The sequence below is a fragment of the Oncorhynchus gorbuscha genome, linkage group LG16 (assembly GCF_021184085.1).
Source record: "Oncorhynchus gorbuscha isolate QuinsamMale2020 ecotype Even-year linkage group LG16, OgorEven_v1.0, whole genome shotgun sequence".
NCBI lineage: Eukaryota > Metazoa > Chordata > Actinopteri > Salmoniformes > Salmonidae > Oncorhynchus > Oncorhynchus gorbuscha.
The window spans coordinates 24,596,967-24,624,539 of record NC_060188.1 but is presented as its reverse complement, the minus strand read 5'-3'; the positions used below and the strand labels follow the sequence as shown (position 1 = coordinate 24,624,539).

General features: G+C 44.9%; 1 protein-coding gene across 2 annotated transcripts in view; it reads left to right on the top strand.

Annotated features, from left to right (window-relative positions):
- Positions 1 to 2,310: 2,310 nt before the first annotated feature.
- Positions 2,311 to 27,573, top strand: part of LOC123998974 (unconventional myosin-X-like) — a 54,169-nt gene continuing 28,906 nt past the window's right edge. For both annotated transcript variants that reach the window (XM_046304268.1, XM_046304266.1), the window contains exons 1-2: positions 2,311 to 2,987; positions 15,652 to 15,707. In XM_046304268.1, the coding sequence (XP_046160224.1) occupies positions 2,853 to 2,987; positions 15,652 to 15,707 (191 nt within the window). In that variant the 5' untranslated portion in view covers positions 2,311 to 2,852. The remainder of the gene's footprint in view (positions 2,988 to 15,651; positions 15,708 to 27,573) is intronic.

Here is a 27,573-nt window from a genome sequence, read left to right as displayed (position 1 = left end):
TGTGTGTGTGTCTCAGTGTGAGTGGGTGTGAGTGGGAGTGTAGAGTCCTGTGTGTGTGTGTGTGTGTGTGTGTGTGTGTGTGTGTGTGTGTGTGTGTGTGTGTGTGTGTGTGTGTGTGTGTGTGTGTGTGTGTGTGTGTGTGTGTGTGTGTGTGTGTGTGTGTGTGTGTGTGTGTGTGTGTGTGTGTGTGTGTGTGTCACGCCTTGGTCATTGTATTTTGTGTTTTTGTTATATGTTTGGGTAGGCCAGGGTAAGACATGGGTTTAAATGTTGTGTTTCGTATTGGGTTTGGATTATTTGGGATCGCGGCTGATTAGGGGTGTGGTATAGGCTTGGCTGCCTGAGGCGATTCTCAATTCGAGTCAGGTGCTTATCGTTGTCTCTGATTGGGAACCATATTTAGGTAGCCCGAGTTCGCTTTGTATTTTGTGGGTGTTTGTTCCTGTCTCTGTGTTGTAGTCACCAGATAGGCTGTAATTAGTTTCACGTTCCGTTCTGTTGTTTTTGTATTTAGTTTCAGTTATTCCATGTACCGCGATTTATTTTCATTAAAGTCATGAGTAACCTACACGCTGCATTTCGGTCTGACTCTTTTCTTTCAACTGACGAACTCCGTTACTGTGTGTGTGTGTGTGTGTGTGTGTGTGTGTGTGTGTGTGTGTGTGTGTGTGTGTGTGTGTGTGTGTGTGTGTGTGTGTGTGTGTGTGTGTGTGTGTGTGTGTGTGTGTGTGTGTGTGTGTGTGTGTGTGTGTGTGTGTGTGTGTGTGTGTGTGTGTGTGTGTCAGTGTGAGTGGGTGTGAGTGAGTCTGTAGAGTCCTGTGAGTGTGCATAGAGTCTGTGCAAAAATACAAATTAAAGGGTCAATGCAGAAAGTCTGTGTAGCCATTTTGTTAGCTATTTTGCAGTCTTATAGCTATTTTGCAGTCTTATAGCTATTTTGCAGTCTTATAGCTATTTTGCAGTCTTATAGCTATTTTGCAGTCTTACACCTTGGGGATAGAAGCTGTTCAGGAGCCTGTTGGTGTCAGACTTGTTTCTCTGGAACTGCTTGCCGTGCGGAAGCAGAGAGAACAGTCTATGATTTGGGTGGCTGGGGTCTTGAACAATTCTCCTTCCTTTCACACCGCCTGATATAGAGGTCCTGAATGGCAGGGAGTGATATACTCGGCTCTCCACACCAGCCTCTCTAGCACCATGCGATCGAGGGCGATGCAGTTGCCATACCAAGCAATGATGCAGCCAGTCAAGATGCTCTTTTTGAGGATTTAAGGTCCTGTGTCAAATATTTTTTACCTCCTGAGGGGGAAGAGGTAATGTCGTGCCTTCTTTGCGACATTGTGTGCGTGTGGACCATTTTAAGAGGTTGTAGGCCTATGTAAGTCAGGGGAATGTGGATAGAAGTTTTGAGGTGTTGGTTATTTTCTAGTTCTCCTGAATTGCTCTCAAAGCAAATTTCATACACCAATCTAGTCTAGTGTCAAAGCTATATTGTATGGTAATTACTTATCAATATTCACTCTGGAACAGAATAACACATATAATTTGCTAAATTTATATTGGCTAATAACACATCTAGATATACTCTGATCAAATCTGATGGTCATGATTGAGAAGTTCCAACCACAAAGTAATACACTCATGAGTTCAATCTGATATCACAAGTAGAGAAAAATGCTTTCTTGTAGTGCAAACCCAAACAAAGTCACAGACAGGCTTTTATCTGTTAACATTTGGGAAGAAGAGCTCTGTCTATTAGTGATCAGTGATCACCATAACTGCCCGTGAAGTCATTGAAGGGAGTTTACTGGAATAGAGAATAAAGGGAGAGAGTCCATCTGCTTCCTATTGAGGCATTTCTTGTATTTCCGAGGGCAAATGCCTGTATTAACATCACCATTAGGCATGCACACACACTCACACACGCACAACACACAACACACATGCACACATGCTAAATCAACCAGAAAAAAACAGCATGTAAATACACATTTACACAAGTCCTGGCTTAGGCCTACCAACACAGTATTTACAGTAGCCTTCACACAAACATGAAGTAGACATGTGGTAAAGAAAACATATTTTCTCAAGAATGATGGGCAAGGATGCTAAAGTCGTAGGTCATCAAAGAGGCATGTGACGCAATAGTCTGTTGGAAGAGGGGGCGTGTAAGATAGGCGTGCCTTTTCTGGTCGTGTTATAGTCCAGCCAGTTATATTTCGCATTCGAAATGAGGGGATGGCTCGACCCGCCCATTCAAGGCTGGCTGATCTCTGGCACGCTTTTGTTCAAACTCAAGTCAAGTAAGTCATAATCGCCTGCCTACCCTTTAGTTTAGCTACAACACTGTAGTATGTGAATAGTAGCAGGCAACACGAATTTCGCTCCTCATATTGATTTCTTTATATGTCTTTTATTTACAATATTCATGGTTTTGTCAGCCAGTAGTGGTATTTAGGCTTCAAAGTAGATACATTGGTATTTTAGTTAGCTTGTGATAACTTGCGCAACGACTTCAGATACGAGCAAAGTCTCGGGACAAGGCAACAACTAGTCTTTTGGAAGGACAGATTTGACATAACTTTCAGACTAATTTTCACCAGGTTGAACTCTTCGATAGCTTCTATGTTCCTTCTATAGGCTAGTGTTGGACAGTTCTTTTGGCGTATGTGTCTGTTTGTCATATTCCCTCTGGAAGTCTATGGAGAGAAGCTGTTCAACTTGGATGTTATCCTCACGCGACTCTGGATTTAGTTACGTACTGTGAGACGTACACGCGTAACCCCAGAGGCCAGACATTGAATGTTGACTTTACGACAAGAATAGTCGAAAACACCTGATTTGACCCGATTTGAATGCCTGTGCAAGGATTTTGTTGGTTTCTGTGCTGCAGGCAGGGTTTCAATTTGCTCGGACGGGACTATGGGGAGAAAGAGGAGGAAGAATCTTTTGAGTTGCGCAACAAGGAGGATCTGACTTGCAACGGACGTGTAAGTAACCTTATCTGCATGCATTATTAGTATTACCATGTTAATATGATTTGTCTGCCCCCTCCTCCCCTATGATGCAGTTATACGTCGTTGTTAATACCTGTCATACGCATCTATGCACAGCCTATGTATTATTCACATCTTCATGTCTACTAAAGAACAGCCAATATGTCAGTCAGATGGGATTTTGCTACATAGGGAGACATACCAATTTATAATAACACACCACAATGGCTGACGCTACATGTTTATAAAAAAGTATTTAACTTGTATGGAACACGTTTGAGAGTACACAAAGTATAAATTGTATTTGAATCTGATTGCTTACTATGACACATGCACATGTTATAACATAGTTCTCTTTTTCACCTTTATTTAACCAGGTAGGCCAGTTGAGAACACATTTATTTAACCAGGTAGGCCAGTTGAGAACAAGTTCTCATTTACAACTGCGACCTGGCCAAGATAAAGCAAAGCAGTGCGACAAAAAACAACAACACAGAGTTACACATGGGATTAACAAAGTACAGTCAATAACAGTAGACAAATCTATATACAGTGTGTGCAAATGGAGTAAGGAGGTAAGGCAATAAATAGGCCATGGTAGCAAAGTAATTACAATTTAGCAAATGAACACTGGAGTGATAGATGTACAGATGATGATGTACAAGTAGAAATACTGGTGTGCAAAAGAGCAAAAAAAAAGTTCATAAAAACAATATGAGGATGAGGTAGGTAGTTGCTTGGGCTATTTACAGATGGGCTGTGTAGAGCTGCAGCTATCTGTGAGCTGCTCTAACAGCTGATGCTTAAAGTTAGTGAGGGAAATGTCTCCAACTTCAGTGATTTTTGCAATTCGTTCCAGTCATTGGCAGCAGAGAACTGGAAGGAAAGGCAGCCAAAGGTGGTGTTGGATTTGGGGATGACCAGTGAGATATACCTGCTGGAGCGTGTGCTACGGGTGGGTGTTGTTATGGTGACCAGTGAGCTGAGTTAGAACATAGTTATAACTAAGCATAACCTACATAGCCAGCATAAATAATGGTGCAGCTTGCTTTGAAGGGCAACACACAAGTGGCAGCTATAAGTCGATGAACCAATTTCATTCCTCATCACAGAGTGGTATAGCTGGCTACACAACTCCTTGTCACCCTAGTTACTCACCTTCCTTATTTTTGCCCTGAACACCAGCTCATGAATACACTCACGGCTGGCTATGGATTCAGCAGCAGGACAATGATGTGGAGTTGGGCCGGGGCAAGGTCTATTCATGCAAACAAAAGAACCATGTTCCACTTCAGAATCCTATCGAGGATGGATTAAAATGGTGACATGCAGACATAAGCAGGAATGAGCAGGCCTATGTTCACAAAGATAGGCCTAGACTAGAGGTTGTGTTAGATCAGCTTTGTTACAGAGCCCATATTTACAGTTTTGAAGTGGTACTACTACCATCATGCTGACCTGACTGATTCATTTTCTAGGATACAGGGAGTGTGTCAGGTCATTCATGTGACCTGCTCCCTCCATCACAATAAAATACAGTTCCACTGTCATGGACACAGGGCACGCAGACAGACAGAATGTGTGTTTGGCCTGTTCTTTGAAGCCTGGGCAACATTGAGTAATCTCACACAGTGTGATGCAACCAAAAAGCCTACTGTTGAATGGCATCGATCCTGTGGCCTCCGTCCACTGTATGGCAAACAAGACTGTGGCCTTGTCTTCTCCGTAATGTCAGTCTTCTAATCGGGCACAGAGAGTTCAGCATTGTCCGCCCACTTGTGAGGGGTCATTGTTACCCTGTATTGAGGTAACCTCTTCACCTCAATCTAGTACACAACGTACTGTACCCTCCTCACATGTCCATTAAAAAGGAGCTTTACCTAGAATTCATTGTCAAAGTCAATATTACTGACTGCAGCATAACAAGCCCTCTAGTTGTAGGCCTAATTCAATATTTCTTCATATTTCTTCATGTTAAGCTTTCAGTCATATTTTCTGTATTGCTTGCAGTGCTTAGCTTGACTTGGGCAGCATGTCTTCTTCCACAACGAGAACATGAAGCACACATCCAGCCGAATAGTCCACTCTCCCCTCCTGTTCACCTCTGAAGATAGATAGTCTATATCCATTCCTATCATCTCTCCTGTCTGCCAGCTGTTACACACGTATGCTTTAGAAACTGGAGGGAGATACTTTTTTATGGAAATGGTCTTGAGTTGCGATGGATAGGCAGGTCTCTTCCCATCAATCCAATGGCACTAACAGACTGGTCTGGTCCGGAGATAAGAGGAACATCTGGTGCTCAGGGGGATCCAGAGAGGTGTCTGTACTGGAGAGTTGTTCTTGGCAAACATCCCATGTCTTGATCATTATGCACCATCTGTCTGGCAGTGATAGCTAAAAAAAACTCCATCCATGGTCCATTTCCTCAATCAATGCAGGGTTATTGTAGTATGTCTCGGTTAAGGACGCTTGATGGGTTTAAAGTAAGACCTGCTGAGGAGAGGACGGCCCACAATAATGGCTGGAAAGGAGCTAATGGAATGGCATTCATCACGTGGAACCCATGTTTGATGTGTTTGTTACCATTCCACTTATTCCGCTCCAGTCATTACCACAACCCTTTCCTCCCCAATTAAGGTGCCTCCAACCTCCTGTGCCCATCCTCCCACCATATTGCATAACCCCCCCATCAAACCTAGCCATGCATATCCAGGTCCAAAAACTGTCTCCACCCCTCTTAGCCCCTCAATCATGTCTTCTCTCTGTCATTACCCCTTTGTGACTTACAGTGGGTTAAATCCATATGAATTCACTCACTTTTTGACAGCACCCCTTTTGATTTGAACTAAACCTTCCATGCTTATTTGCCCGTTGCTCAGAAAGTTACTTTTTGGACCTGAATACCAAAACCTTCAAGAGATCAAGGTGCTCAAAGTGGACCTATTTTTGCATACCCCACCATACCATGAGACATGAGACATGTCTTCATCACTGGAAAAGATAAACGGTGGAGATTGATATCATTTACAAGCTTACGAACAGGGTTGTCAAACTGTTTTATAAATATTTTATTTATTTATTATATATTTGCATATTTTGTAGCTTAGACACTATTTTACATAATCTAAGGTTTTTGTGTTGTGCCCGACATCGGTTGAGACAAAACATGCTCTTGAATACAGGTGGGTGTCATGTTTTGTCTGATAATGTACTAAAATGAGAATCAAATAGTACCACAAAGATAGTTGGAGGTCCACATATCAGAGAATGTTGACTTGAATAGGATATGTTGTTTTACATCTTAGGCTAATGTCAGTCCTCCATAGGAAATCTATTGAAATCATTGAAGGATAGATAATATTATAGACATGACCACTTGACATTCGACGGTGGGTGGACCGGCGGCCATCTTTGAGATAGTAATTAAAACTTAAAATTGCCATTGAATTGCCCTTTTAATGGTGTACCAGCTGCAGCTAGTCTGAAGGGATAGGTCCATTCTCAGATTTGTTTTCTATGATTGAAATGACAACGACGAGACAGACTATAGGGAGGAGGTCAGAGACCTGGCCGGGTGGTGCCATAATAACAACCTATCCCTCAACGTAACCAAGATTAAGGAGATGATTTGTGAACTACAGGAAAAGGAGAGCCGAGCACGTCCCCGTTCTCATCGACGGGGCTGTAGTGGAGCAGGTTGAGAGCTTCAAATTCCTTGGTGTCCACATCAACAACAAACTAGATTGGTTCAAACACACCAAGACAGTCGTGAAGAGGGCACGACAAAGCCTATTCCCCCTCAGGAAACTAAAAAGATTTGGCATGGGTCCTGAGATCCTCAAAAGGTTCTACAGCTGCAACATCGAGAGCATCCTGACCGGTTGCATCACTGCCTGGTACGGCAATTTCTTGGCCTCCGACCGCAAGGCACTTCAGAGGGTAGTGCGTACGACCCAGTACATCACTGGGGCAAAGCTGCCTGCCACCCAGGACCTCTACACCAGGCGGTGTCAGAGGAAGGCTCTAAAAATTGTCAAAGACCCCAGCCACCCCAGTCGTAGACTGTTCTCTCTACGACCGCATGGCAAGCGGTACCGGAGTGCCAAGTCTAGGACAAAAAGGCTTCTCAACAGTTTTTACCCCCAAGCCATAAGACTCCTGAACAGGTAACCAAATGTTTACCCGGACGATTTTCATTGTGTGCCCCCCCCCGTCCCAACCCCTCTGCTACTCTCTGTTTATCTTATATGCGTAGTCACTTTAACTATGCATTCATGTACATACTACCTAAATTGGCCTGACCAACCAGTGCTCCCTCACATTGGCTAACCAGGCTATCTGCATTGTGTCCCACCACCCGCCAACCCCTCTTTATACGCTTCTGCTACTCTCTGTTCATCATTTATGCATAGTCACTTTAACGATACCTACATCTACATGTACATACTACCTCAATAAGCCTGACTAACAGGTGTCTGTATATAGCCTTAATACGCTTATTTTCAAATGTCTTTTTACTGTTGTTTTATTTCTTTACTTACCTACACACACACACACACACACATACCTTTTTTTTCTCACACCATTGGTTAGAGCCTGTAAGCAAGCATTTCACTGTAAGGTCTACACGTGTTGTATTTGGCGCACGTGACAAATACACTTTGATTTGATTTGACCCACCCTGTATTCAACAGCATGTTGTGTCTCAACCGACGGCGGCACAACACAAACACCTCAGAGGATCTGAAGTCGGGTCTAAGATACAACGTATGAACAAAATCGGAGTTTACACGTTTTTAGATAATTGACGTTAAAGATTTTTACAAATATATACATTTCTATTCAAAACATTTTTGTGCAAGAAATTATGAAATAGTTTGACAACTCTGTTTGTAAGATTTTGAAATGAGTTCATATGGATTTACCCAATAGTGTGCTGCACACTTCCTTTCTCAAAAGAGAACAAAGAGAGTAACCTCAAAAGAACATCCCTGTCAAAAATGATCTGATTTCACATTCATTGTGTGGCCGTCCATGTTGTATCATGTGGACTACAGTGAGCATAGGCTATGTGAATGAGTGGTGATGAGGGTTTGGCCTATTGTTCAAACCACTGGCTTTGGTTTGCACCAGTGACTTAGGTTATTGTGTGTTCATACCCTTTTCTACAAACAGTAGGCCTCACCTCCCACTTGAGATTGTATCAGCTCCTTAACTACAACCGGACACAACTCCCGAGAAAATATTGATTATTGATTTCTTGTCTACTGCTAATCCTGTTTCCTCCCGGCCTGACCCTTCTCACTGATGTGTGCTGGATATAGATACGACCAGTCAATACTAACAGCTGAGCCAACCATTAGACCTCAGCTGACCCAGACTAAGATTTTTATTTATTTTTTAGCTGTTATTTTACCAGGTAATTTGACTGATAACACATTCTCATTTGCAGCAACAACCTGGGGAATAGTTACAAGGGAGAGGGGGGGGATGAATGAGCCAATTGTAAACTGGGGATTATTAGGTGACCGTGATGGTTTGAGGGTCAGATTTTGAATTTAGCCAGGACACCAGGGTTAACATCCCTACTCTTACGATAAGTGCCATGGGATCTTTAATGACCTCAGAGAGTCAGGACACCTGTTTAACGTCCCATCCGAAAGACAGCACCCTACACAGGGCAATGTCCCCAATCACTGCCCTGGGGCATTGGGATATTTTTTTTAGACCAAAGGAAAGAGTGCCTCCTACTGGCCCTCCAACACCACTTCCAGCAGCATCTGGTCTCCCATCCAGGGACCTACCAGGACCAACCCTGCTTAGTTTCAGAAGCAAGCTAGCAGTGGTATGCAGGGTGGTATGCACCATTACAGCACAGACTCCGAAGACCGTCCATCCCAAGGAAAATCAAAGGATTTGTGAACTGTAATATTTAACTTTCCATGGTGTCAATGGTGGTTTTGGGGGTGGGGTCGGAAGGTGGGTGTCGTAGATGAGTCCTGGTCCTGGGAAAGCCCTACAGGGAAGTTCCACTGTTTACACAGTGGCCTCAGTTACGTTCAGCGTTGGACAAGCCGCACTTTGAGGCAGTAGGTCAGACCTCCCAGCCCTCCCTGTGCGTGTGTGTTGGAACATTTTCTCTCTAAAAGCTTGTTAGCTAAATGGTCCCTGCTGCTGCCAGGGGTGACCACAGCTACCCACAGGCCTGGTGGAGGAGTGACGAGTCTCCCCTCTTCTCCAGATACATCCACCCAACATCTTCACCACCACCACCATCTACTACGTCAACGTTTTCCTCTGCGGTGCCAAGAAGGGTTGTGAAGCGTAACAGCCATAATACTGAAACTATGGAGTGATGCTCTGTGCCCGGCCTGTGCTCCAGCTGAGGTTGGAGGCATGACTCAGTTGTGACGCTTGTGCAGGCTTGGCTGGCAGAACGGTCCCTGCCTAGGCCAGTTCAGAACCTTTCCCATACATGTTTACAATCCGGATTCAAAGAAATTGCTCTCCCAACAGCTGCCCAAACAGTCAGGCAGGCTGAGATGAATGCCTCCAGTGTTGAGATAGCCAGGGCACTAATTTTAGGAGAGGACATCCGTCATTCTCTCTCCCTTCCATGTTTCCACTTAAATCTCAGCATTCTGCTAGATGCAATATGAAGTTAGGCCTAGCTATGTTTGCCACCGGGCATTGTGCCCGTCTACAACAGCTGCCAGCATTACCGGGAAGAAGCAGGTCCAGTCCTGGCTTGCCTGAAAGTGGGTCCCGTTAACCGGCTAACGGCGATGCCTCTGCCCTCCCCTCCTCCCTCTTTATTAGAAAAGAGTCTTCAGAGGTGTTACGGTACACTGGTTTATATTTGGTTTCCGTTGCGTCGCGGCCTCACCACCTTCAGGCCACACATCTGGTCCTCAGGCTGACGTTGGCAGAGCCCGAGCATTTCATCCTGGTTACTCAGCCTCCCAGGAGAGCTGCAGGGCCAGGCAGGGGGAGGAGGGAGGAGGGTGTGGTGGTGGTGCCAGAGGAGAGCGGAAGTGAGCCACGGAACGAATACATCACGGCATCTCTCTCTCCCTCCTTCCCTAGCCCCAGCTCCAGTCCGGATGAATCATCCCCTGCCTGCCCTCTCTTCCACTCTGTCTACTCTCCCCATTCGAGATCGACTCCTCCAGACTTCTGAAAAGCACGCCGTTCCCTCCTTCTTTTCTCCTTCTATCAACTTTGGGACTATGCATTTTAAGAGGTAGCTTGGATCAGTGGTTCCCAAACTGGGGGCGAGGGATCGGCAGGGGCTTTCAACATACTCTTGAAAGTTGTAATAGTGGAATGCACAAAGTGCGATTTTGAAATTGGGAAGTGCATCATCAGTTTTCATCTTGTCATATCAGTCATTGTATACATTAGAGAGATATTTATCACTTGTCCAGATCAACTAGCCCATAGATTTTGTTGTAATGTTTGAGTCATTCAAATGTCACATCAAATGTCACATGAATACACATACACATTGCAGGAAATAAGTGTGAGTGAAAAAGTCTGGGAATCTCTGGCCTAGATAAACAGACAGGGGAGATAATGTTCAGTGACAGTGTTCTTTTCGTAGAGAGTACCTACTCACAATAAGACTGGGGAGGATTTATTTATTGGATTTATAAGCAGACTTCCCATATTTGTCATGCAGTTGAAAGAGGACCCAAACGCGACTTAACAGAAACATTTACATTTACTGATGAAGGCACAAAATTTAAGTCATTTAGCAGACGCAGGGACAAGACAAGATAATAAATGACAAACATGACAATATTTACATTTACATTTACATTAAGTCATTTAGCGAGAAAGAACGCTCTCAGAGCGACTTACAAATTGGTGCATTCACCTTATGACATCCAGTGGAACAGCCACTTTATAATAGTGCATCTAAATCTTTTAAGGGACAAGAACAGGGGGGTTGAGAAGGATTACTTTATCCTATCCTAGGTATTCCTTAAAGAGGTGGGGTTTCAGGTGTCTCCGGAAGGTGGTGATTGACTCCGCTGTCCTGGCGTGGTGAGGGAGAGTGTTCCACCATTGGGGGGCCAGAGCAGCGAACAGTTTTGACTGGGCTGAGCGGGAACTGTACTTCCTCAGTGGTAGGGAGGCGAGCAGGCCAGAGGTGGATGAACGCAGTGCCCTTGTTTGGGTGTAGGGCCTGATCAGAGCCTGGAGGTACTGAGGTGCCGTTCCCCTCACAGCTCTGTAGGCAAGCACCATGGTCTTGTAGTGGATGCGAGCTTCAACTGGAAGCCAGTGGAGAGAGCGGAGGAGCGGGGTGACGTGAGAGAACTTGGGAAGGTTGAACACCAGACGGGCTGCGGCGTTCTGGATGAGTTGTAGGGGTTTAATGGCACAGGCAATCATTTCCATCACCAGTTTTCTCCAGTGTCTGGTGTGAGCAGAATGTCTAGGGAACAGGACTTGGCCAGTTGGTTGAGGGTCGACGAGGGCCAAGCAGAGCCAGGAGCAGGGGAGGGCCACAGCCTGCCCGAGCCTCATTCACAAATTGCTTTTCGACACCATTCAGTCATTCCTATCGGGCTCGTCTGACGTTGGCAGTACCTCTCCCTGGTTTAAACTTGAACTCAATCACATTACTCACACCTTCTTCTTATCCTTTAATTTGACCTCCGGCCCTCCGCCCGGCGTCTACCCTCATACAGAGCGCGCACTGTACATTAGTAGTTGGATTTTTCTTTTCACTTAAAAAAAAAAAAACTTTCTGAAGCACTTTGCAGAGGCAGAGTCCTAAACTTAGCAGACCCAGCAGTAACATGTGGTGTTTGAACAGCTACCCGTCGTTCTATGCGGATGGCGAGAGCAATCAAAGAGCGAGGCCCAGAGCTGACCAGTGGGCTGCCCGGAGTAGCAAGGTGGGTTATTAACCCTAGGTTCTGGAGGCTCGGCAGGCCAGGAAGGATAGTGACAATTCCTGCTCGTGTCTGCCGAGCATGGCTCCTTGGATCTCGACGGCAGTGCTTTTAACGCTTGGTCCATTCCTTGGTCGGTTCCTTCTGGCAGGTGAAAGAGGGTTCCTTAACAGAAACAGAGTTTATTAATGTTCAGGTAGGCCGGAACCCCAGGCCGGGCCGCTGCAGGGCCTCCCTCAAGGCTGTGACTCCTCAGAGACAACATCACAGGCCACAGAAACACACAGCGCACCACGGACACGGGCCGACTGGATCACAGGCTAGCTCTGATGAGGTTTTCCAAGGTCCCATACACAGTAAAAGGTAAATCTCCTTTCCAGCCCCTGGCTGCAGGGCGTCCAGAATAAAAAGTTCACTGTTCCAACTTGACTGCTAGCAGGGGCTCCGTGTAATTCAGTTGACACATCTCTCAGTGTGCAGCAGAGAGAGGGGTGGGGATAGATGGCTGTTTAAGAGGAAAAGTACTGTACAGGGAAATGATGTTGGCCCCTCGTTGTGATTTTCCAGGAAATGAAAAAAAGCCCTCTGCTTAATCATCAGTGCAGTTAAAGTAGAAACAGGAGTCTGTCTCTACACCCTCATTTATGGGCCAGGTCTGTTTGTCTCCCTGGTCTGGCCCCTCTCTCTCTCTCAGGTAGCCGGAACCCCACATGCAGGGCCTCCCTCAAGGCTGTGTAGCACCACGGACACGGGCCGACTGGATCACAGGCTAGCTCTGATGAGGTTTTCCAAGCTTGGTCCAGGCTGTCTCTACACCCTCATTTATGGGAGGTCTGTTTGTCTCTCTCTCTCTCTCTCTCTCTCTCCCTCTCTCTCTCTCTCTCTCTCTCTCTCTCTCTCTCTCTCTCTCTCTCTCTCTCTCTCTCTCTCTCTCTCTCTCTCTCTCTCTCTCTCTCTCTCTCTCTCTCTCTCTCTCTCTCTCTCTCTCTCTCTCTCTCTCTCTCTCTCTCTTCCCTCTCTCTCTCTCTCTCTCTCTCTCTCTCTCTCTCTCTCTCTCTCTCTCTCTCTCTCTCTCTCTCTCTCTCTCTCTCACTCTGTCTCTCTCTCTGTCTCTCTCTCTCTCTCTCTCTCTCTCTCTGTCTCTCTCTCTCTCTCTCTCTCTCTCTCTCTCTCTCTCTCTCTCTCTCTCTCTCTCTCTCTCTCTCTCTCTCTCTCTCTCTCTCTCTCTCTCTCTCTCTCTCTCTCTCTCTCTCTCTCTCTCTCTCTCTCTCTCTCTCTCTCTCTCTCTCTCTCTCTCTCTCTCTCTCTCTCTCTCTCTCTCTCTCTCTCTCTCTCTGTCTCTCTCACTCACTCTCTGTCTCTCTCTCTCTCTCTCTCTCTCTCTCTCTCTCTCTCTCTCTCTCTCTCTCTCTCTCTCTCTCTCTCTCTCTCTCTCTCTCTCTCTCTCTCTCTCTCTCTCTCTCTCTCTCTCTCTCTCTCTCTCTCTCTCTCTCTCTCTCTCTCTCTCTCTCTCTCTCTGTCTCTCTCTCTCTCTCTCTCTCTCTCTCTCTCTCACTCACTCTCTCTCTCTCTCTCTCTCTCTCTCTCTCTCTCTCTCTCTCTCTCTCTCTCTCTCTCTCTCTCTCTCTCTCTCTCTCTCTCTCTCTCTCTCTCTCTCTCTCTCTCTCTCTCTCTCTCTCTCTCTCTCTCTCTCTCTCTCTCTCTCTCTCTCTCTCTCTCTCTCTCTCTCTCTCCCTGTCTCTCTCTGAGGGAGGAGTGCCAGCAGTATGTGAGGGTAGGCTATACTGTGTTACAGCCTTGGTTGGTCTAGTGACCTAAAGGTTCAAGTGCTCTGGCTAGAAGTGTCTGCTAAGAAAAAAGTGATTTATTTCTGTTGGTTTATTTTGACACTGTACCAACATTAGTCTTATGGGACTTGAATATATCATTGTCTCATTTGTGTGTTTATATAACAGTAATAAACCAATAAAGACACATACAGCTATGTGAGATAGGAGTGCGACCGACCACAAATATTTGATGTTAGTTGCCTTTTTCACAGAAACGACTGGATGTGAATGAAAGGGCGTGGGGGTGTGTGTTGAGCTAAAGCACAAAATAATCCTCTGTTCCTAGTTCTTATGTTAAATGAGCCTGTTTTGAATGCCATATTTCTCCCAACCATCTCACCCTTGCATGTGAAAGCCAACCATTACAAGAACAGAGCAGCTATGTGCCTGGTGTGGCTGCCAGGAAAGGCAGGCAGAATGCTATACTGTAACACACAGGGTTGGCTGTGGGGCAAACCTTCAGGGGTGAAATCACCCCATCCAGACTGCCTGGGAACCTACCATGCTAACTGTCATAGCACATTAACTAGCCTACATCAAATCTCCACAGGGTTATCTACCTTGAACTGATGGGCCCATAGCTCTCTCAGATCAGCCCTCATTACACATGTATATTTTAATCAGGATGCAGACTCTTCCCAGCTAGCACATAACGTTATGAGAACCATACGTTTCTTAGATCTTGGTGAGAGGGTGTTAGTCCTATGGTTATTTTACATACTACCTTCCCAAAACCTTTTGGAAATGGTGCAGGATAGTTGTTTGGCTTTGGAACTTTCAAAGCTCATTTACACTACTTGAACAGAACGTTTCCTAAAAGTTCAAACATGGTTACATTTAATAAAAATGTTGGTAATATTCTAGGAACGTTCTCCAACTGGTTTAACAATTGAGAATATTCTCAAATAGTTCAGAGAACATTAAGAAACAACGTTCTTCTGTGAGAATTTCAGTACTTCAGCATAACGTTTCCTATAGGTTTCCTCATGATTCTATTTAAATTCATGTGCTTTACATTGTTCTGAGTATGTTAAGAAACAACATTCTTCTCTGGGATTTTCCGTAGTTTTCAGCATAACGTTTCCTACATGAGGAATCATGGTTCTATTTAAAGTCATGTTCTCAAATAGATCAGAGAACATACAAATAAGATCCATAAAAACCACAATAATTTTTTTTGTAACGTCCAGAGAACTTTCTAAGAATGTTATTTAAAAAATAATTATGTTCTGTAACATCAACAAAACTATCTCTATCCTCTGTCTTGTGAAGCTTGTTCAGCTGTGTGGGTTGCGCCTACTAATTGGCCACACCGGAGCTTAATCAGTGCTTGTTTCCTTTGAAATGGAGTCTGTTTGAATAGACTCAAATGAACAGCTTTGAATGAGTTAAAATACATGGCATGCTAGCTCCATCCTTGTGGCCCAGTGGACTAATTCCATGGATACAGAACAGAAGGTCGTAGATTCAAATCTCACTGATGTGCCACAATAAAAGAATACATGTGTTTACATGATTAATGCCTAAGCAAATAAAATGTGATTTGTGCTTGGAGTTCAAAACAGTTCAACTAAGCTAACAGTGTTATTAAAAGTCTTGTTGGAACATGTTCACAGAACCTTATTTTTATTGCCTTCAAATAACCTATAATTTCCATTCTCAGAACATGAATAAAACCTCTCAGGAAACGTTCAGGGAACCATAGTAAAACGTTCTCAGAACCTCCCTTCAACCAAAATATGAATGTTCCCAGAACAGGCAAAATGTTCACTTTCGTTCGCAGAATGTTTTATCGGTCAGGAAACGTATGTCTTCATTCCCAGAACCAATGGGAAACCAAAAATGTACGTGTCCACGACATTCAAGGAACCAAATGTGCTAGCTGGGTTAAGTGTTTTTTTGTTGTTGCTTTTTTCACAGGGTCCACTTGAGGTGACTCTCTCTCAGCCGACTCGCACAGCCAATGGGACAAACGGGTAAGTTGTTTGTGTGTGTGTTCGTGGATGTGTGTGTGTGTGTGTGTGTGTGTGTGTGTGTGTGAGTGAGTGAACACACGTTGTGCTGCTTTTAGGAAGTCAGTTCCTCTATAGCTCTTGATGTTCATGTATGATTCTGTGTACGTGATGTGTCACCAAGCACGGACATCATTAGTACTCAATCTTTTTATCTTTTACTTCCCTCTACAGAGCTTGGTTCTTGGGGTTTCTCACCACAAGACTCATAGTATGCCTGACCACACATGCACACACACACATGCAGAAGTACAAGTAGGATCTTAATTTGAGCCAATTTGCTACAACATAAAAGTTATCCTGCAGCGACAAGAAATGTGAATTAATGGTCATTTTTGTAGGGTTTGATACATTTTTTGTAAGGGAAAATCACAAACTTCAAAAGCCGTTTAAACCTCAAATACACTACAAGTTCTCCTACAACAGGGTTATCAAATTAAGATTCTATATCTGTAGGACGCGCCAATAACACTACCAGATTCGCAGGCCATGTGTCAGCGGGACTCTCACACACACACACACACACACACACACACACACACACACACACACACACACACACACACACACACACACACACACACACACACACACACACACACACACACACACACACACACACACACACACACACACACCAATTTCTTATTTATTTAACAAGACATGTCAGTTAAGAAACAAAATTCATATTTACAATGACGGCCTACTCCAGCCACATCCTAACTCGGACAACGCTGGGCCAATAGTGCACCGCTCTATGGGACTCCCAATCACAGCCGGTTATGATACAGCCTGATGATGCCTCTAGCACTGTGATGCAGTGCCTTAGACCCCTTGTGCCACTCGGGAGCCAAGACATGACGTGAGTGTGGGATGGTGGTGGTTGAGGGGGAGATGAGTGATCTCAGGCCTGCATCACACTATCAGTCAGGCATCATATCCTTATCTACCCCCTCCTATCTCCCACCTCACTCCCAGGCAATCTCAGTCTCAGTCCTCTCAGAGCACAGACGGCGTGGTGAAAAGTCCTAGAATTATATAACGTAGCTGATGAACAGTATACATGTCTGATAATTTCACAACTCGCTACAAGAGGACAACTCAAACAGGAAAGGGAGGAGGGCTGAGGGTGGGGGCGTTGAGGGAGCGGTGAGCTGAGGCTCTCTGAAGCCTCAAGTCAGACGGGACATGCAGCCTCCTGAGGGAGCGAGGGAGGGAGGGAGGACAGGGTGAGCGAGGTGACTCAATCTCACTTCAGGAACACACCCTAGAGGGGCGAGGCTGGCACAAGCGTGTGTGTGTGTGCTGCCACCTCCACAGAGCAGAGAAGAGCGATAGGCCTCAGAGCTGTCACACAGGTGATTTACTGCTGGTGCTAGAGGGAGTGTGTCAAATAACTGACTGACTATAATCATCACACTAAGAATTAGATGCTGTGCTACACGACCATTACATGGCCACTGGCCACACCTTTCTAATGGCCCATTACAAAGCAGGGAGGAGACACTGACATATAGTCACATTTATCTCAGATATATTGGCATAGATTAGACCAGTTTAATTCATTTTTTAGGGGCCCATTTAGAGTCAAGTTAGACAATTCAAGGCATGGAATTCAGTCACAAGTGAATGCAGGCTAAGCAGAGTAGGTCTGTATTGAAAAGCACTGCAATATTGAAGGGATGTTGAGAGTTTGTGCTATTCTGAAAGTGAGCTTCGTAGATTTCTGTTCATCTGGAATAGGAGAGTATAGGTTCCAGCAGGTCATCCCACACCTCCGTCTGTGTGCACTAACCTTTATAGCACCTTCATTTGAACATGATTAGTCATGTCATGTAGTCGTTATTGCTCATTATGAGCCCTGCAGGCTTCACGTTCTGTTCTGCGGATAGAGAGCTTCACCTGAGCAGCTCAGTGGGCGTAATTACATGTGTATTCACGTCCACAGTGTCTAGTGTGAAGTGAACAAAAGCCTCTGGTTAGCTCGGTTGATTAAGATGTGATACTGCAGAGAGAGAGGAGACAGGTGTGGGATCGGATGGGAGGGCTGGCATATGCCCATATGGGCAACATATGTCCATTTTAGGTTAGGTGTTGTGTGTTAGTTTCCCATTGCGTTGACCTACTAACCCAGAGGGGCAGCTCACCCATGGTGCCTGTCTGGTACAGAGTAGACCGACAATAGACAGACAGTAGACCGACAGTAGACAGTAGACAGTCAGTAGATCGATAGTAGGCAGTCAGTAGACTGGCAGTAGACCGACAGTAGACAGTCAGTAGACAGTCAGCAGACCGACAGTAGGCAGTCAGTAGACAGTCAGTAGACAGTCAGAAGACCGTCAGTAGACCGACAGTAGACCGACGGTAGACAGTCAGAAGACCGACAGCAGACCGTCAGTAGACCGTCAGTAGACTGACAGTAGACCGTCAGTAGACTGACAGCAGACCGTCAGTAGACCGTCAGTAGACCGACAGTAGACAGTCAGAAGACCGACAGTAGACCGTCAGTAGACCGACAGTAGACAGTCAGAAGACCGTCAGTAGACCGACAGTAGACAGTCAGAAGACCGACAGTAGACCGACAGTAGACAGTCAGAAGACCGACAGCAGACCGTCAGTAGACCGTCAGCAGACCGACAGTAGGCAGTCAGTAGGCAGTCAGTAGACAGACCTGAGTGGCAGTCACCCCCTCATCCCAGCATGTGGTGCCAAGCTCAGTGTCAGCAGCAGTCAGGGCCATGATGTCTAACAGAGGCCTGTCATACAACCCCAACCCATACAGTCTGTCTGGTGCCTTTATGAAATGCCTTCATGGCCTACTGCCTGCCCCTCAAACAGGACAGGAGCCTCTCGCTCCCATGCATCCATATCTGTCTCACATCATCTCTATTTTCTCCCAACTCCTTCCCTCTCCCGCCTCAACCGAGCCCCTCGTTGGCAGCCCAGGGACAGACAGAGGAGTGGGAGGCTAGGAGACACACAGGGGGCAGAACACAGTGGGACTACTGAGGGAAGCTCTCGCTAGCCCCCCCTCTCTCTCTCTCGGTTTCTTTCTCTCTGTCCCTCTCTTTCTTCTCACTTCTATGAAACACACTCTCTCTGTCAAGAGCATGACTCTTGGTGTGGGATGCCAGACAATGATGGCTGGAAGAGACTGAAAGAGACAGTGTTTACAACGGTCTTTGGAAGTGTGTGTGTGTGTGTGTGTGTGTGTGTGTGTGTGTGTGTGTGTGTGTGTGTGTGTGTGTGTGCGTGTGCGTGTGCGTGTGCGTGTGCGTGTGCGTGTGTGTGTGTGTGTGTGTGTGTTTCTGTGTGTTCCAAGAAGTCCTTGGATGTGATCTGTGTGGTAATTGCCTGTGTGTGTCAGTGCTCCTGAAATGCATTGTTTTCCTCCTTTCAAGACATTCCCTTCCTTCACACGCACATTGTCAAAGTCACGTACACGCATGCAAGCCCCCCCCCACACACACACGCCCTCACACATACACATACACACACATGCCCTCACACACACACACATGCCCTCACACACACACATGCCCTCACACACACACACATGCCCTCACACACACACATGCCCTCACACACAGACACACTTCCTGTCCTCTCTCTCCGGTTCCCCCCCAAAACACATTTATGCACTCCCCTCTGCCTAGTCCAGAATTCCTTGGCAGTGGTCTTGAGTAAACAGTGTATTTTTAGAGCTGGGAGGTCATATAGGCCCACTCTTAATCACCACATTCCCATTTTCCCACCAGCCCCCTCCGTCTCAGCTCAGACAGAGGCCCAGCCAGGCACACTGGAGACGGAGAGGGGAATGGGAGGAGGATAGGATGGGGACTTGAGAGAAATATGGGCCTCTTCCCTCCCTCCACAGATTCCACAATGAGACTGTGGTCTGTGATTGCTCATTACCTACCTACAGTATGTGTTGTATTTGAAGGTTTCCCCAGAGACCCCGTGTTTGTTTAAGAAGCCTCTGTGTTATATGACAGTTGCTTGTGTGTTTGTTCAGATGTCTAATAAAGTCTGGGTAACTTACATAGCTTTCACCTCTGTATGTGAGCCATGGTTTAAAGCTGGACGTTGACCTCCTGGTTGAGCTCACCATAGCCGTGTGTGTTGTGCGATGAAGCTGTTTTTACGCCCCCAGTTAGCCGTATCTGGACGTTTGACCCCTCGGATCACAAATCTCAACTCCCATGTCATTTCCTGGGCTGGTTACTCAGCGACTGATGTAACATAACCCTGCATGAGAGGGCTTTGATCGGGCAACCATGGCTATATCCCAAATGGCACCGTATTCCCTATATAGTGCACTACTTTTCAACAAAGTCCTATGGGCCATGGTCAAAAGCAGTGCACTACATAAAGAATAAAATGCCATTTGGGATGCAAGCCATGTTCAGGAGGGCGTACTTTGTATTCTGAAGCATGTCTGTCTGAACAGCAGTCTGGCTCTGACCACGGTCCCCCAAGCCTCAGAGCAAGGACACTGTGTTTTTACAACTTTAATTAACGTCTCGTTAAAATGAACGTCTCGACCAAAATGGAGTCTGACTGATTGGTAGACTCAAGTCAGACTCTGAAAGCCCAATCCCTCATATATTTGGTCCAGAGAGGACATATGAATGAAAAAAATGAATCCCTTCTTATGTCGAGATCACAACTTATTTATCTCCTAATCTCGACATAACAAAAGGTTTGTCGAGATCACGAGATAATCAAAAGTACCACACATTCATTTGTTCGCGACAACCACCTCATCAAGGAGCCCCGTGACTGCGTTGATCGCAATGCGCTCGTCGACGCCTGACAGGCTGCACTGTTTCCCAGGCTGCCTGCCAGGCATCGAAGATGTCTGCGTGCAGACAGCCACTTTGTTTGTTATTGTTACCTTCATTTAACTAGGCAAGTCGGTTAAAAAAAGGTATTATTTACAATGACGGCCTCCACCGGCTAAATACAGACAGTGCTGGGCCAATGGTGCACCGCCCTATGGGACTCCCAATCACAGCCAGTTGTGATACAGCCTGGATTCGAACCAGCGTGTCTGTAGTAACACCTCAAGCACTGAGATGCAGTACCTTAGACCACTGTGCAACTCAGGAGCCCAGCCTCTGACGCTGCTATTGAATTTGATCAGCCTGTCAAGAATGGAGCTCACCCACTCTGTAAATTTAAATATTATCCCTTACAATTATACACATATCAGTTATGCTAGCTAACAACCAGCATAGACGTCGGTAGCCATGAAGTGGTCATAGCTCACATCAACATCATCATCTCGGAAACCCTAGATCCACTCCAATTCACATACCACCCCAACAGATCCACAGATGACGCAATCTCAATCTCAGCGTTCAATACCATAGTGCCCGCCTATAGGGAGGAGGTCAGAGACCTGGCAGTGTACTGCCAGGACAACAACCTCTCCCTCAACGTGAGCAAGACAAAGGAGCTGATTGTGGAATACAGGAAAAGGAGGGCCGAAAATGCCCCCCTTCACATCGACAGGCTGTAGTGGAGCGGGTTGAGAGTTTCAAGTTCCTTGGTGTCCACATCACCAGCAAACTATCATGGTCCAAACACACCAAGATAGTCGTGAAGAAAGACTGAAAAGATTTGGCATGGTTCCCCAGATTACAGCTACAGCTGCAAAATCGAGAGCATCCTGACCGGTTGCATCACCGCCTGGTATGGCAACTGCTCAGCCTCCGACCATAAGGCGCTACAGAGAGTAGTGCGTACGGCCCAGTACATCACTGGGGCCAAGCTTCCTGCAGTCAGAGGAAGGCCCCAAAAATTGTCAGATTCCAGTCACCCTGGTCATAGACTGTTCTCTCTTCTACCGCACGGCAAGCAGTACCGGAGCGCCATGTCTAGGTCCAAAAGGCTCCTAAACATCTTCTACCCCCCAAGCCATAAGACTGCTGAACAATTAATGAAATGGCCACCCGGACTATTTACATTGACCCCCCCCTTCTTTTTTTACACTGCTGTTACTCGCTGTTTATTATCAATGCATAGTCACTTTACCCCTACCTACATGTACAAATTACTTAAACTAACCTGTACCCCCGCACATTGACTCGGTACTGGTCCCCCTGTATATAGCATCTGTATTGTTATTATTATTTTTTGGTTTGTTTTTTTTGTACTTAGTAAATATTTTCTTAGCTCTATTTCTTTAACTGCATTTTTGGTTAAGGGCTTGTAAGTAAGCATTTGACTGTAAGGTTTACACCTGTAGCATGGAGCATGTGACAAATACAATTGTATTTTATTTTTGATTTGATAAGATTTGTGTACAGTTAAATTGTCTATCATAAGTACAGTGAATGGGGCATGTCTATATTTGTATTCACCCAAAAGATAATTATTCATTTCCATCTCCCTCAGTCTCTCTCTCTCCCTCTGGCACTCCCTCTCTCCTACTCTTTCTACTTCCGCCTCTCTCTTCCCTCTCTCTCTTTCTTTGTTAGCTAGCTTCCCGTTTATGTGGGGCAAACAGATGGTTTTGCTTAGCGTGCTGGTGTTAGGCCTACAGTGGAAAGACCGGAGTGAAGAGGGGGAGAAAAAGAAAGAAAGAGGGAGAGATTTAGGGAGAGGGAGATATATGGCATCTGAGCTGCAGGACTTTTCCATGTGTTCCCTTACACTTCCGTAAACAAAGCACCACAAGGGTATTTTTCCTTCTCTCAGCAAATTCCTGACATCTCAAACACAAAAACCTCCTCGGGACAACGCTGAAGTGGTGACTTACACGTCAGACCATAGATTTCTTACTCACAACAGATCAATTAAAATGTTTGAATATTAAACACAAACCTGAAACAGCAGGTTAATATGGGAGTGTCTTGTCTCTTCTCCCAGCTTCATCCCTCCCTGACTGTGTCATGGTCTCTCCAGGGGGGGTGTAGTGTAGTGTGTGTGTGTGTGGGGGTGGGGGGGGGTCTGTTGGTCTGCTCTCCCTCCAAGCCGTCTAATCCCCGTGTAAAATTGTTTCCTGGCCTACACAGGAAGTCAGCACTCAAGGCCCCTCTGTCACGGCCTCAGCCGGGGCTTCTGGGAATACGGGGGCGGGGGGAGAAGGAGGTGGGGGGGGGGCTACTGGACAGCTGTGGAAACCCCAGAGCCTCATCTGTCAGAGTGCCAACATGTGACCCCAGCTGCACTACAGCTACACCCCTAAACTCCAAACTAGTTGGTTTACAGCACTCATTCACAAGCCCCTCTTTACTCAATTAGCAGAGTTTAAGCATTACTTTGGGCCTGTGTAGGCAGCTGGCCGCAGATTTGCCTGTTAAAACCTCTAAAGTCTAAGCCTTTGGGGGAGGGGGTTCTACTAAGCTAACATATGACATTGTTTTAAGACGGTCATACCATGGATCAATTAGCTATTTGATTTGGAACTTTAGGACCCCTGTAGATACTGTATATTAAGAAAATGTAAAAAAAAATTATAGAATTTGGCTACCACTATAGAAACGCATTGAATAACGCATTCATAAATGGCAAAACAGTCACTCAACAAATTTTATCAGAAAGGATAAGGTTTTGAAGTGTCTGTCTAATATCTAGGAGATACAAGAAAGCTCAGGAAATATATACAGTACCACTCAAAAGTTTGGACACACCTACTCATTCAATGGTTTTATTTATTTTTTACTATTTTTATAATAATAGTGAAGACATCAAAACTATGAAATAACACATATGGAATCATGTAGTAACCAAAAAAGTGTTAAACAAATCAAAATATATTTTATATTTGAAATTCTTCAAAGTAGCCACCCTTTATCTTGATGACAGCTTTCCACACTCTTGGCATTTTCTCAACCAGCTTGACCTGGAATGCTTTTCCAGTAGTCTTGAAGGAGTCCCCACATATGCTGAGCACTTGTTGGCTGCTTTTCCTTCACTCTGCGATCCAACTCATCCCAAACCATCGCAATTGGGTTGAGGTCAGGTGATTGTGAAGGCCATGTCATCTGATGCAGCACTCCATCACTCTCCTTCTTGGTCAAATAGCACTTACACAGCCTGGAGGTGTGTTGGGTCATTGTCCAGTTTAAAAACAAATGCTTGTCCCACTATGAGCAAACCAGATGAGATGGCATATCACTGCAGAATTCTGTAGTAGCCATGCTGGTTAAGTGTGCCTTGAATTCTAAATAAATCACTGACAGTGTCACCAACAAAGCATCCCCACACCATCACACCTCCTCCTCCATGCTTCACAGTCGGAACCACACATGCGGCGATCATCCGTTCACCTACTCTGCGTCTCAAAAAGACATAGCGTTTGGAACCAAAAATCACAAATTTGGACTCATCAGACCAATGGACAGATTTTCACCAGTCTAATGTCCATTGCCTGTGTTTCTTGGCCCAAGCAAGTCTCCGCTTCTTATTGGTGTCCTTTAGTAGGATTTCTTTGTAGCTATTTGACCATGAAGACCTGATTCACGCAGTCTCCTCTGAACAGTTGATGTTAAGATGTTCTGTTACTTGAACTCTGTGAAGCGTTTATTTGGGCTGCAATTTCTGAGGCTAGTAACTCTAATGAACTTGTCCTCTGCAGCAGAGGTAACTCTGGGTCTTCCTTTCATGTTGGAGTCCTCATGAGAGCCAGTTTCATACTTGATGGTTTTTGCGACTGCAATTGAAGAAACGTTCAAAGTTTGTGAAGTTTTCCAGATTGACTGACCTTCATGTCTTAAAGTTTTTTTAATTTTTAATTTCACCTTTATTTAACCAGGTAGGCTAGTTGAGAACAAGTTCTCATTTGTAACTGCGACCTGGCCAAGATAAAGCATAGCAGTGTGAACAGACAACACAGAGTTACACATGGAGTAAACAATTAAGTAATGATGGACTGTCGTTTCTCTTTGCTTATTTGAGCTGTTCTTGCCATAATATGGACTTGGTATTTTACCAAATAGGGCTATCGTCTGTATACCACCCCTATCTTGTCACAACACAACTGATTGGCTCAAACGCATTAAGAAGGAAAGAAATTCCACAAATCAACTTTTAACAAGGCACACCTGTTAATTGAAATGCATTCCACGTGACTACCTCATGAAGCTGGTTGAGAGAATGCTAAGATTTTGCAAAGCTGTCGTCAAGGTAAAGGGTGACTACTTTCAAGAATCTCAAATATAAAATATATTTTGATTTGTTTAACACTTTTTTTGGTTACTACATTATTCTATGTGTTATTTCATAGTTTGATGTCTTCACTATTATTCTACAATGTAAAAAAAAATAGAGAAATTAAAGAAAAACGCTTGAATGAGTTGGTTTGTCCAAACTTGTGACTGCTACTGTATATATTTTTTTACATTTAACATTTACATTTAACCCCTTTTTTTGTTGGCACAAAACTACCTCCATACTTCCATTCATTTAAAAAAATCCGGTAACAGGTTACCTTCAGACAAGTCCCGTGACGCTTGTGGGGGTCGTCGAGCAAAAACACTGTGTTAGTGAGAGTCTCATCTTTCCATAGAGTGGTCATATTAGTCCGTTTTTGTGATGAGACCGATTTTCGGGATGTCTCCTGGTCTGACAAACAGCGCTGTATCTCTGCTACTTTTCACCTCAGATGCAGAAGGGCGACAAGGGTGAATGTGGTGGATTGAGATGCAGCCCATGTAAAAAATATATATATATGTGATGAAATAGATATCTCTAGCTTAAACTGACAGATGTATTATGTTAATTAGATTGATGCATGAGTGCGTCAATAGACGCTTAATGAAGAATTATTCGAGGTAGCATGACACAAAGCCTAGGCCTGTTGTCTCTCTGTTCTCTGACAGACTCTTCAACAGTTGTTCTGCTGGTCTGGTTGTCAACATGCTCAGTGCTTCATCCTCTTGTTTGAACTTCTAACGGAAGTGTGTTGGACAGCCCGCTCTGGATCAGCTTACCAAAGTGTCATAGACTCACACCCACCCACCAGACTTCTTTTCCTCGACACAAAGTAGCCTACCTCCCAAACCTATAGCATATGGGCTTCAAAGTTAGATCAAGCCCCAGTGACTTCCCGTATGGCTTTGTCATTGACATGACTTTCGGTGATGCCTGTGTCTACAGTAAGTCACAAAGGCAGATTGTGTGTTAGACGTTAGCTGAAGGCCTGTGGACAGAGATAGGCCTTCTGATTCGCTGAGGGCCCATTGAAGCTGAAGGTCAGGCTTGTTTGAACAGAGACAGAATAAAAGGTCAACTGGAGGGTTTTAGCCCGGCCCTCCCTCTCCTTTCTTTATCCTGTTTCCCTCCACGTTTCCCTCGTTTCCCACCACTCAAATCTTTCAAATGATCTCTCTTGAATCCTGCATCATGCTAGTTCTGAAATGAGTCATTTTCTACATCTGGTTAGTGGTTAGGGTTATCATCCCACACAATATTACTCCTCAGGGTCGTCATGTGCATACCTGGGTTTCCATTAGCTGGTAATTGCCGGCTTTTGGCTGTAATAAAACAAATTTAAGCAGATAAATATACATTTGGCTGGCCAAATGAACCTGGTGAAAAAACAACGGTAGGAAGGCTACCCACCACTTTACAATGTGAGCTGGAGGTAGTATGCATTTTGAAAATATATTTCATTGTTTGAAACCTGAGTATTTTACTTCATATTATGAGGCATGTCTTACCTTGCTTGAAAATCTGACCGTAGAAAGGTGGAGGCAATTATTTCATAAAAACTTTATAGGTTTAAAGTTTGAGGAAGCATAAGCCAACAATTTCTCCCAATCTGTTGGTCAGTTCTGATTTTCATATGTGCATCTTGATGGAACAGTTTCATTTCAATAATAATGTTTGCGGTTCTCAAAATTGTTGCCACGTGGATAATTATAAAAATGTAAAATTCAACTAATGTGAGAGGACCAGCCTCTGCCATATGACACAGTGATCATTGGCGGCTAAATAGCCTAAATGAGCGCATGGAACTGGCCAAAGCAGCTGTTGACCTATAACTTACATTGTCAACAAAGTAAAAATACATAAAAACAGTAGAAAATACACCGATGAAAATTTTGGTTCTTTCAATAATGTTAACTTCTCTTCTCAGCCTGTCTGCCTTCCTTTCTATTTGTCTTGACTTGAGCTGTTGCTTGTGAAGTGCAACATTGTATCAAATCAATCAACTGGATCGGCCCTAACGTGCAACATTGAATCAACTAGCCTATTCAGCACTCAGAGTTTAGGCACCAGTGAGCTCGGGACAGACAGCTGTTTTTGCGCAAGGGAAAGGACAAGCATTTTATGACGTTTCCACTGGATATATGGGATCATCAGATTATAATATTTTGCTCTTTCACACCGAGTCTTGGTGATTATCGAGGGGGTGTTTTTTTTGTGAGGAACTATTAGGCTCTCATTTGCAATGGATGTTTAAACAACAGACTTCGTTGACTTACTGTGTGAGGTGAAGAAAATATTACTGAGAAGATGAGCTTATTAGTGGTGAAGGCGATGACTAAGACAAGCAGAAATCAGACATCCCCAAATGGGCACTTGCACGCAGCAGGCCAGGGAGGCTAATTCTATGCTTGCTCAGACATGCTAGCTCCCTCAACATTAACAAGAACCGTGCACATCGCTCCAAACAAAAGATAATGAAAAGGGGGACAACTCGTAAATGATGGTTATGAAATAAAACCCAAACTTGTTTCTCAACAACATTTACACACCGAGAATGAGAACGGTAAATTATTGTAGGCATAATTAGTAATACAAATGATGTCATGGCGTTAGAAGCTTCTGATAGGCTAATTTACATCATTTGAGTCAATTGGAGGTGTACCTGTGG